This window comes from Vidua macroura, chromosome 8, assembly GCF_024509145.1.
Source record: "Vidua macroura isolate BioBank_ID:100142 chromosome 8, ASM2450914v1, whole genome shotgun sequence".
NCBI lineage: Eukaryota > Metazoa > Chordata > Aves > Passeriformes > Viduidae > Vidua > Vidua macroura.
In genome coordinates, this window is record NC_071578.1 from 18,469,721 (window position 1) to 18,482,096 (window position 12,376).

The 12,376-nt window shown below is 41.5% G+C and overlaps 1 protein-coding gene across 1 annotated transcript; it reads right to left on the bottom strand.

Annotated features, from left to right (window-relative positions):
• Positions 1-119: 119 nt before the first annotated feature.
• On the bottom strand, positions 120-7,869 carry ZNF488 (zinc finger protein 488). Its single transcript, XM_053984022.1, has 3 exons — positions 7,652-7,869; positions 3,512-3,740; positions 120-1,553 (listed from the first exon to the last, which is right to left on the bottom strand). The coding sequence occupies exons 1-3, from the start codon at positions 7,865-7,867 to the stop codon at positions 361-363; spliced, it is 1,638 nt and encodes a 545-aa protein (XP_053839997.1). The 5' UTR covers positions 7,868-7,869; the 3' UTR covers positions 120-360.
• Between the last annotated feature and the right edge of the window lie 4,507 nt (positions 7,870-12,376).

Here is a 12,376-nt window from a genome sequence, read left to right on the forward strand (position 1 = left end):
TATTTAAATTGTACTGCACAGACACCAGTAAATCCAATATAAGCAAAGACAAATTTGTTTGCAAATCTGTAATTGTGTCCCTACTCTGCAAATTAACACTGCTCGTGGATTCATTTCACTATTTTATTTGCTTAAAAATAGATTGACAAGGGCTAGGTTGAGTTTTCAAAACTTAAAACCCACTCAGACTCTTGTACACATTTTATATTTTTTTCACAAAGCATGTATTATAAATTATTGTAAACAGTGATTTCCTGAAAGAAATGAATGTAAACTCAAAAAGAAATTGATTTAAGTGAACTATCATTCCCTTCTTCATCCAACCTGCCCGGTCCCTTGGTGACATCTGTCTGCATAGGTCTAATTATGAGAAGTCATGTGCCGGGATAAATGATGGCGTTCTCGGAAGTACTCATGGCAAATGGGACATGTCAGCTTCTCCTCTCGTCTCCTCTTGCACTGGGATTCACTTGAGGAGTATTCTTTTTTGTGATGTGACCGCATGTGGAAGACTAAATCAGATGTCATGCGAAAGGACAGGTTGCATTTGGCACACCAGTTCTGGGCAGCCACTCCAAAGGATGTGAAGGTGGGGGGAAGAAGAGTCAAGGAAGAGGAGGAGGAGGAGGAGGAGGAGGAGGAGGAGGAGGAAGTGGTGGTGGTGATGTTTTGTAACTGTCCTCCTGCTTGCTTGAGCCAGGGTTCTGAGGTATATGGGAAAACATTGCTCCGAGTGATGCTTGTCTGCAGCATCTGAGCATTACACAAATCACTGACAAAGAACTTGGAATTGAGAAGACTGCTGCAGCACATGATGTCTGCGGTGGCAATGAAGCCAGACAGCTCCCCCAGGCTCTTTGTTGACTCACTCATGGGATGAGAAGAATTTACTGCAGCTCTTTCTGCTACACACTTACTGGGCTTGCTGAAAGCACTCTTCTGTTCTCCTCGAGCTCTGGTGGGCCAAACAAAGGAGAATGCACTACCAGAGGAGTTCAGAGGTGCCACTTCCTTTGGCACCTGCTCTTTACCAAGTGGGACCATGCCATCCTCCTGCTCTGGCTCCTGCAATCTCTCATTCCTCAGCTTCTCTTTCACCCTCCTGACCTCAGTGAAAGCACTCTGCTTCTGCTCTAAAGCATCCTTCCTAGCTGATTGCCTCCCTGAACTAAGCTTCCTGAAAGAACCAGCCAATGCATGCTCTCCCCCAACCTCTTCCTTGCCCCCACAGTTACGTTCCTCAGTCAAATTATTAGTTTTCTCCAACAGCACTGTTTTCCTGCTCCTGTTGTTCTCAGCCTCTTCAGATTTTGCTCTTCTTTCTCCAATAAGACCATGTGCATCATCTTTACAAGCTGCCATTTTGACTTCCAGGTCCCTTGCCAGACTGTGGAAATTCGTGGTCTGCTCAGCCAGGCTGCTCTTTTCAGTTTTAGGGTTCTGGAAGTTTCTCCATAGCAGAGCGCTCTTCTCTGGGACACAGAGGAAGCGGACATGGGACAGATAGGAATGCTCACATTTAAAGACTCGGTCACATTCTTGGCATCTCAACTCTGCAGAAACAGACAAGTGATGAGTTTTGCAAAGGTGGAATCATGGGTGGATGCAGATCCTGATTCTGTCATTGACATGAAAATGGTGTCATACAAGGTTACACATGGTAAAATTAATACCAGTGCAGAATCAGGTCCCTTCCTGCTATGCAAAATGGTTCACTCTTACTTGCTTCTATGCTTCCGTGCTACTGGCAGAAGTATCCCATTTATACTCTCAAGCCTAAATTTTATTACATAAAATGTAATTATATTACATAAAAGTACATCAAATGGCCAGTACACCATGATCTAGATAAAACCATTTAAACTTTATAATGATTTGAAGTCTAAACCCAGATTTGGGTCTACATTTCTTAACTAAGTCACTGGCTTTCATTCAGGATGAATGTTAAATGTTATGGTAAATGAATGTTATCAAGCAATAATGAGTTTTAGACCAGGATTCAAAGATTTTTACATTACTCTATTTTTAGGATACTCTGGAAGTTTAATACCGTTCAAAAATCATCTGACCTTAATGCCTGAAGCCCTTACTCATGCTCATTTGGCAAGCTGTTGTATACCTTAAGGCACAGTCTATGGCACAGAAAATGATGTTCAAATGGAAACAATGCCAGTGATGGGCAAGAGGAATAAGGAACACTCTTTCCTTGTGGTCTTCAGACCTACTGCACCTCTGGTTCTTTGGGATGATTGAGTGCCCATGAACAGATGGTACAAAATTCAGCAATCAACACAAATATGGTACATCTTAACCCTTGTAAACTATATCCATGTTACGTTATTTCACAACGCAGCAGTTTTACAATGCAAGGAATGCCAGACAGCACCTGAGGCCTGGGATACATAGGAAAGTTCATCAATTGGTTGAGTATAATTAAAAATTCCTAATTTGAGACTCAGCACAGCTTATATCACTTTACAAACTTTACTTTACTTTACAGCTGAACTTTTTATAAGAAAATAAGGCTGCTGAAATGGGTGGAACATTATACCTATGAGTTTAAAGTCTTGAGTCTAGATATAGTGTTTCTTGTGCAAGTAACACTCTTCTCTGGTAAATCCAAAGGGCTGGCAGTGTGCATCTACACAGAAACTAACAGAATACACTGAAACCAGCTGGAATGATTTAGTCGGTTCCTGTTATGAATGTGTCTGAATTAATTTAATACTAATTTACAGACAAGCACATTACCAAATGAATTTGATAATGCATATCTGTATCAACCTATACCTTTACTAACTAATCTATATAAGCCTTGTTTAACTTAACTAAAGGGAATGTAGAAAGGGTTTTTGTTCCAGTCTAACTAGGTAAAATTTGGAGCAAATGACAGCTGGAGTCAGAGTTGGTATGGACCTGACTAACTTTCTTGGTGTCTCTGTAATCTTGATTTTTAGTTTTGTACCAATTTCCAGGTCAATTTCTTTTGGAGCAATGAATTTTCAGCAACATCTCAGAAACTGAAGCTTGCTCTTTTCCTCATTACCACTGTGTCCCACACGAAATGGGCAGTCTGTGCTGCATGCAATACTGTTAGGTTTGTTATGTATTTTTAAAGATCTGCTCATTTATCAGATTAAAACTAAACACTAGCCTATACCTGATTTGTCAATGAGCTAAAAAAGGCCTATTTCCAACTGATACTTTAGACTTTAGGATTCTAAGTTATCAAAGTGCATAGACTTCCATTGCATAGCTCAAAAATTTCAGCATGAATCCCTAGTGCACCCTCCTCTGCTAGAAAGTACCAATGAGAATGGCATTAAGAACTGCAAATTGGTTCTTGCTCTGTGCCTCCAGCTCAAACCTCAAAGCAGAAGATCTTTTCTCTTAGCAGACCAGCTAAGGATTTACACATGTTTTGTATTATTACAAGACAACCACAGACTAAAGAAGATGCAGACTCCCTTCTGTCCTCAGTGACCCCTGCAATCAGCAATTCAGCACTTACCATTCTGGGGCCTCTGAGCTTTTATCTCATTGAAACCCAAGAGGCTGGAAAGCTCCTCATCATACCAGACAAGCAGTTCCTCATTTTTGCTGATTTTCCTGGTGGAGCGATAGTATAACTGACTGTTTTCTAAGTAAGCTTCCAAGTTCTGCTCCTTGCTATTGGCAGCTGCTTGTACGAGTCTCATCCAAGGCAGTCCTGTGGGACTGTGCACAGATGTAACATCCACCTGTGGGACAGGACACAAAGAAGGGAAGTTACAGGTCTCAAGGCCCAAAGCAAGATTTTCATCCAATCCAAGAACAAAGCCTGGTTTCTGCCTTGCACTGAGCACATATGACAAAGCTGTGAGCCCAATACATCTGCCAGTGCCACCAAATTCAAAGGCATCACAGGGAGAAGGCTTCTCCAGTGGGGGGGCTGAGAGCTCTGGGAATACAGCTGTGTGGGAGGGAGGAGGAGACACCAATATTCACGTGTAACCTCCCATGGCAAAGCCAGGCCTGCTATGTTGTGGTCAGTCTCTAGCCCTGTCCTGTGCAGACCATGCCATGGGACTGTGCCAGGTGTGGATCACAGAGGTACAGGAGGTGTGAGCCTCTCTAAGGAGGAGTCTCAGTCCTTGGGATATGAAAATGGGATATGAGTCAGGCGATGTGCCAGTGCTGTGACTGGGGACTGAGAGATGTGCAGACCTCTGGATCGGTGCAGTGTGAAACTGGGAGTGAACATACACTCAGGACAGTTGCATGTGGAGTTTTTCACTGACATAAGAGGATATGGATCGGGGTTGTAAGAAAATCACAGTTATTTGATTCAACACCCCAAGTAAACATCTGCATATCTGTTTGGCTAGATAACATAAAATACAGATTTTAATATATACAACTAAGAAGCACTTATATGCCCTCTTTCCTTCTTTTCAGAAATAAAATTATAGATTCCTTTTTTACCTTTGCTAGATTAATTCAATTAATTTCAAGGTACCTAAACAGATAAACCTCATCAGATCAATATTTTTGTTAAATAATTTCTTAGAGTTGCAAGGGGTTGATTTACTTTCAAATTGTGTGCATGCAGATACACCAAACAAATTTCTTCGGTTGTAAGGTCAGGTACTAAAAAGTTTAAAAAATATTAAGTCTATTGCTCAAATTAAATTTCCATTCTGTGTGTATATCACAGCATAGTCCTAAATCACATATAATTTTTACTCCACAGGACTCCTGAGTCATTTAATCACAGGTTGACAATTAAATAATGCAAGTACAAAACATTTGGCATTGTCTTCCTCACACAGTGTGTGACTCCAATCTATGTTACTTTATTACACTGAATAGGGAATGATTTATTTTTTTATAGGTTTTTCCTTGGTGTTTACCACAGCAGGTCTGTGCCCTCTGCAACATTTGAAAGATAGGGATTTTCATAGCCTGAAGGTTAAAACACAGGGTGATCAAAGGCAACATTTATATGCATAAAAACTAATTTTTGAAGTACAAAGTCATTGTTTAGAAAGGAAGGATGTTTAACGACAAGTATGATCTAAATTTCACCCCAAGCAATGTATAGCTCTTTGTTTTCCACTAATTGCAGGGCAGCCATTCACTGGTGTTTGGTACCAGAAACAATATTTTGGCTAATTATTTCTCTGGTTTTAACTGACTATTACCTACCGTGAAAAGTTTGATCACATTAGTAGCTTGGATACAAGAATGAAACATTAAGAGACCATTAGGATGAGAGTTACTTAGTGTAAGAGAAAAAATAAATTAGCATGCACTGAAACTGGCTCTCTCTAAATGCCATGATAATTAACAATGATTGAGAAATACAAGTGCCTGACAGCAACACAGGAACACCCACCCACACACAGTGGCTGTAACTAATAGCTATGACAGAGGCTGTCATATTTTAGTTGCTGTGTTTCAGAAATACTGAGCAGCCACCCAGTGCTCTCAGCAAAGTCAAAGGGAGCACAGCTCCACCAGGACTCCAGGGAAAGAGCTCAGTGAGCTTCAAGTAGGTGAGGAGGAGTACAGATGTAAGAAAAGATCTGGGTGCTGCCAACTAGAATCATGAACCAGCTTTAGTTTTCCCATGTGTTTAGAGACACTATAAACCCAGAAAATCCACCCTCTCCTGGAGATGTCAATCCCCCCGATGGATCCTTTGCACCCATGTATGAGGTAAGGCCTTCACAGCCCAGCATCTCAGTCATAGCTGGGCTGTGGAGGAATGTGTCTCCCTCAGGAAATGAGGGAAAAGAAGAGAGAAAATAAGTCTCTTCCTTGAAACTCCCAACCCTTACAGCTGTAAGGGGCAGAGGAATCAGCTGGAAAGGACTACCTGTGCCAATGGCTGCCAAGGCATCTTCTTTTACAATCTGGGCCAAGGAGCTCAAATTAAGGTCTCCAAGAAAATGAGAGAAAAAAATATTATTAAGTTCTCTTTGGTTTAAACAAAAAAAGTCCAAGACGATGAAACCCATGTTAGAAATAATATTCCCCAAAGTCTTGCAGGAGTGCTGATGAACGATGATGAACAGAAACCTCAGCTGCAATGAATCCACCTTGCCAGTTCATTTCTGTGTGTATTCTGTTCATACTACACCCAGCTGAGCAAAACCCACTTCTTATTTTGCATTTCAGTGCCATGATGACAACACAGCATCATGACTGAATTTTTAATTAACTACTACACACAGTTAGGAGCCTAATGGTAGCTCCTGATTTCTGGGAGGTTTACTTTTAATTATGAGTAGTTAACAGGATATGGGACTACCAATTGCATCTGAAACAGCTACTTGCGCAGAATTTCATGTATTTACTGCCAAAAGACAGAGATCTGAGCCAACCCAGGCATCCAATTTCATTGCTGCATAGCAATTACTTAGCTCAAGTGTAGAAAAACACTAAAGCCATCCCTCTAGAGGGCTCTTCCAATGTAGAAAACCTTTGAGGCTCTCTCTACAGTAATTCAAAACTCCCAGGAGAAATACAGAAATATTCCAAAAATAAAGCCTTATTTCAGGGCAGGTCTCTCTCCAAAGAGTTTGTTGGTCTCCTGGAGTACTAATAACACTGTTCAAGAAATCAAACTTGTGCCAGAGACTCAAAACAGTCAGATAAACCCTGAAGCCTCTTCTTCTCTCTCTTAACTTGACTCAAAACAGTCAGATAAACCCTGAAGCCTCTTCTTCTCTCTCTTAACTTGTTTAAAACAGAAGTGTAGAACAGGTTATCTCCCAACAACTGTACCTTCCATATTACACATGTGCCTTGCGATTTCTCTCCTCCAGAGCACAGAAATCTTAGGCAAATCTGGATCTCTCTCAGATCCATCCATGCCACAGAATGTGGGAAATTGGCATTCCTCACACTGTAAAACACCTCCCTCTCTTCATCTAGACCAACAGTGACTGAAAGGCACTCCAAGACCCAGAAAGACAGGGTAAGTGGTCAGCATGATAAACAGTGACTATGAAACAAAAATTTGGGGAACTAGAGCTTGAGAGTTAACAGTCCTTTACAATCCTGGGGTTTCTGACTTCCCTACAGTGATTGAAAAGTGTAGCTGTTACACAGACATACACATCTAAGGTGACTTTAGGAAGTCCATGTACCAATAGCAGTTAAGTTGTGCTTGCCCTAAGTGTGTGGGCTAGTTGCCTGACTGCCATTGTGGTTTCACTTTTAAGGATAACTGAACACACTGGGGTAGCAGTTGCCTAGATCTGTAAATAAGTGCTGTGAATGTACCACCTGCATGAATCAGTGCAATGCCACAGTCTGCCCCCTCTGTTCTCACAGGGCTGTCACACCTCCTGATAAACCTCTTTTGTCCTGACAAAAGCTGAACTAGAGGTTACTAAACTATTTGTCCCTCTTCCCTCCTATTCCAAGTCAGATCTGAAGCAGGTCATCAATCAGCAGCATAGAAGTGGGACTTTGTATTCTTCCTGCAAAGGATAGAGTTTTCCTTAGGTCCTTCCAGTCTACAGCTCATAAATCAGAAATGCACTGGCCCTTTCTCTTTGAAGGAGATGTTACTTGTGCTGAACAAAACAAAACACCTTCTCAGGGATGGTGTAACTCTTTTTGCTAGGTCCAACATTAAACATTCAGATTTTTCTCATACCTTAAATACATAGTGGATGTTCCGTCTATCAGAACACTTGAGAGCAATGAAAGCTACAGTGTCCAGAAGGGTGTTCTGGAGCATGCATGGTCCAAAAACAACTTCTTCAGGGATGTCTTGTGTGGTATGAACAGTAGCCAGTATGTCTGGAAAATGGTGATGCAGAAGCTTGTTGTCACTTGTCCAAAGGAATTTAGGCAAAGATGTAAGTTCCATTATAAACCTGTAAAAAACACAAGAAATCACATTTGACACAGAGACAGAAGTAGAAGGTGGCATCACTAATTGAAATACGAAGATTTCCAGGAGCTGTAGGTGAATTGTAAGAGTATACCAGGACATTGTTGGTTGCAGAGTTTACAGCTCTATTAACGTCCAGTTCAGAATGAGAACAATTACTTTGCACTAAACCAAAATCTTAGGTTTGTAAACAAGTGAATTACTCTTCCTGGAATAGGCAGACAGTCCAAGAGTTCAACTGCTGCTCTCTACAGACAGGAGTAAGAAGATTTGGGAAAAATAAGCAAAACTTTCAGTGAGTAGAATTCTGCATATTCTTAAGCATATCCTCAGATATCTTTCTTATTATTAATAGTTTGTAAAACTGTGAAGAAAGGTAGAGAAAGAGAACAGCAACAAAATAAAGCAACACTTTTTGAAACACATTTTGAAAAAACTGTGCAACATCAGTCTAGTTTCTGGTTAAGCTGCTACAAAACCAGGAATAACCCGAGTCCTGAGTCTATCCAACCAGAATGCACAAAACTTGTGGAAATTCCTTTAAAGAATTATTTTCATCCTGCCTTAAAGTATATGTTGTCAGCTGTTGTTGAGAAAATCGAATCAGATTATGACTCCTTGCATAATGATATTCCTAGCACAATGTTAGTAGAGATTCCTGTCTTTAGAGGATAAATTTTCCAGCCCTGGATGTAGGATAATATATTTGTCATTGCAGATGCAACTTCTGCAATATGAGCCACAATCTGAGAACTCCGTATGCAGTGAGGAGAAGACAGGCTTGAGTTATTTGTCATTCTAAGCCTCTCTAGGTTTCTAATAAAGATATTGCCATCTCCAGCTCCCAGCTGGACATCATGGAAAACCCCTCATTTACGCCATCAAGAGCTGGATCAGGTCCATTAGGCAGAGAAAATTAAAGAGAACAGCAACAAGCCCTGAAGAGGCCTTAGCCTAATAAATACTGAGATAGAAGGGCTGAAGATCTAGGCTAATCTTTCTCACTCTCTGCCCGCAGAATTGATTTGTTACTCACTGACTCATGACTTAAACTAAAGTGGTATAAAGTGCTCAGGAGAGTTGCACTGATTTAACTAAATCAGTTTCTAAATCAGTGTAGTTAATTCAGTATAATTTACTCCTTGTAGGCAAGGTCTAAGACCCTACCATAAAAATATTAAAATACACGGTCAGACATTCATTATGTAGTAAACATCAGAAGGATGAAGGCCTAAACCAGACAACCAAGGCAAAGAGTGGGATAACATACACCCTCTATCCAACCTCAAGCATCCCTTGAACTCAATATGACATTAAAATTTTCTTGTTTCTAAATTACTTGTTAACTTAATATGTGATCAGACAAAAAATTCCCCAAACCTACATGTGTAAGTGCCAAAGTCTCAAAATACCACCCTGGCAGCTGTGGGAGCAAGGAATTTGACTCTTGCATGGAAGGGTCACTTTTGTGAAAAGCTGTGAGAAGGATATACTGTGATTACACAGCAGATGGGACAGTTACTGTCAGCCTTGTGCCAAAGGCACCGGGAATATCCATTTTTTCCAATCATTTGGCGAATGCACCATCTAGTGTCACATCTCAGCATAACACAGCGTCCCGTGACAAAGCGAAGCAGCACATCCCCCGGTCTCTGCTGCTGCCCGTGCATTGTACGGCCGCAGCTTCTGAGCACCCTGTCAGGCAGGAATCCTTTCTCTCAGGATGGGTCATTCTCTCTGCCACCCTCTGCTCAAACAGCAGGTTGGGTGCCTCCTCAGGTACTGGGTTTGAGAGGATCTGGTCAGGGTTATGTCAGGTAGGGAGAGTCATTTAAATCTACAGTGTTGGTTTTTTACAGTGTTGCCTCAAGTGCTGCTGGTAGAGTGGAGAGTGGGGATACTCTAAAACATCATAGAAGAAAAAGGGTGAATCCTTTGCTAAAGTCCTCAAATAGCATGAGAAAGTCTTCCCTCTGCATCCACAAGATTTCAGCTTCTGTTACTAAGCTAAGTTCATCAGGTGAGGGATAACAGTGAGCAAACATGACTGTACTGCTTTCAAACCTGAGCTGCTACCTCTGCAAAGGGATGTGCTGCCTCCTGTGGGTTTTCCAACCTGCTCTTGTTCAGGGATCTCCATTCCAAAGTGCAGATTCTTCCAGGACAATACCAGAACAAGGCCTGCCTCCTGCACAGGTGGTAGGAGGTTCTCTGGTAGCTGCTGCCCTCACCATAGAGAACTGAAATACTGACTTCCTAAAAAGTAAAGACTGAAGCTTGAGACATGACTTGAGAGAAAAAAATTCAACTGATTTACTTTCTCAGCTCTCTGGTGTAGCAAAGGAAACCAAACAGATGAGCTGAAGGGAGGTCAAAGGACCATGGACAGCAGGAATAAGAGGTGAAGAGATAAGTATCTACAAAAGCTTCACAGGCATCACTGTGATACTACGGCTGGATTGTACAACTCTGCAGCTGTAAGAAAAGGGTACTCTTCTGAGGGTACCCACAGACAACCAAAATGCATTTTTACCATGGCAAGCTTTTAAAATTACTTTTCAAAATGACTTTTCAATTGCTGCTGCTGTTAAAGAAACTTAACTGGCTCTATGTTTCTTTTCTCTTAAAGAAAGTTTACTAACATAGATTTTACCTTTGTCCCACGAGTCTAGAGGATGGTGGTGTCTGGAGAATGAACACAGAGGTGCCTTTTCAAAAGAGCTCAGGAAAGTTTAGCAGTATTCCAAGCCTAAATCCATATAGTGCCCTTCTCCCAGTAAGTCCAGTCAAATACTCACTGACACTGTACAGAAGTAAATCTCAACAGAATATGGGCATGATGCTGCCGGGGGCCCCAGCCAGCTCTGCTTTTCTCAGTCCTGCCTCCACTCATGGCAAACCCAGAGACAGCCAAGGAATGGCTGTGTGCAAAGTCAGGTCCCACTGCTGCCAGAGGGCACTGCTGGATTCTCAGAGGGGGTCAGCAGGAGTGTGACTACACTGTGGCACCTGACAGTGCAGAAGGTGGCTGTGTAGTAGTCAATGCATACCTCACACCTTGAAACCACCACCAGAGATCTCAGAACTGCTGATATACAGCAGCAGCACCCACAACACTCAAAACAGACAGCAGAAATTAGCTACGGAAAAAGAAAAAAGTCGTGTGTAAGTAGGCCAGAATATAAATCTGAAAAATCTGAAATACCCCTCAATTTGCATGTAAGTTTCAACCTCTACATGTTTTTCACCTGGTTAAAATCTAAAGCCAAAATTTCAGCCACAGTCTGCTTACGGGTTTTTTAATAAAACCTCCCTTAAATTTTCAGGAACTTTAGACTTGAGCCTGAATGAGAATTCTACCCCAAACTATGAACCCAGTACTTAAGTTCTTGTTCAATTATAAAATCTGGTTTCAATGCAAATGTCACACTTTTGCCAACAGTCAGTCATCATAGTTAAAAGAAATGCATTAAGAATCTGCAAATGGAGTTATAATGAGAAATGGAGGAGGTATACTAGAATGCCTGCCATTTTAATTTGACAGGCTGAAGTAGGTGAATCACTCACATTCTTCCCAGTGAGTGAATAAAAGAGAAAATTCTTGTAACAGAGAATTCCCCATGACTTCACCCAACTGATTACTCTTGTCTTAATGTCATTGATTTCCACCTTTTGGCTAACTCCTTTAATGAGCAATAAATCTGCTGTGCCTTCGTTTCTTAAAGATTCACTAGCCATTGTACATGGGACTTAATCATTCACTCTTCTTCTACTCTGTAACAAAGTTTTCAGAACTCTACCATAGGCTTCATTGTGAAGGTCAGATCTTCAGCTCCACATCATGCAGGCAATGATATGCTTGCCTCAAACTGCCAGTGCTGGGAGTGCCTTTGCTTCCCAGGATCTCCCCCATACAACATGGTCTTGCTGTTCCCACTCAGGTTCTGCATAAGCAGTTCCTATCCCTCTGGGATCACCCACAGACGTCTCTGAGAGGCTGAAATAAAATGAATATTTATAGTGCTTTAGTAGGACATTAGACTCAGATCACCTGATAGACCATGGGTACTCTCCATATTCTATCTGTCACAGATGTGAATTCTTCATATGGATGAGTTTAGGGACTTGCTGTTTAACAGACTCTCCATCCCCTAGACAGTATCTGATACACGTATACCATGTCCCTAAGTGATGGATTTTGCATCTTGATTTCTGAGAAGTGTGACAGATCTGTCAAAGAACAAGGACCTATGGGCAGGCATCTCCCTATGGATTATGCAATTCTGGATGTTCCATCAAAAAGCACATGAAATATATGGTGCTTGCAGCAAATGCCCCCAGCCTACTTGCCTCCAGAGCAGCACACAAATTGCTAGTCAACTTTTGGTTTCCTGAGTGTTCTTCCAAGCTGGAACTCTAAAGCTAGCCTTCTCCTAGTCTCTCCCCATTTCCCAGCACCTGTATGGCATCCCATTAACTAATTAG

What these genes read in the sequence shown, in the direction of transcription:
- ZNF488 (XM_053984022.1), bottom strand. Translation starts at nt 7,867, where the DNA reads ATGGAACTTACATCTTTGCCTAAATTCCTTTGGACAAGTGACAACAAG. An exon ending in ACATCCACTATGTATTTAAG is followed by an intron (nt 3,741 to 7,651) that starts GTATGAGAAAAA and finishes CCTGTCCCACAG; the next exon opens with GTGGATGTTACATCTGTGCA. An exon ending in AGCTCAGAGGCCCCAGAATG is followed by an intron (nt 1,554 to 3,511) that starts GTAAGTGCTGAA and finishes CTGTTTCTGCAG; the next exon opens with AGTTGAGATGCCAAGAATGT.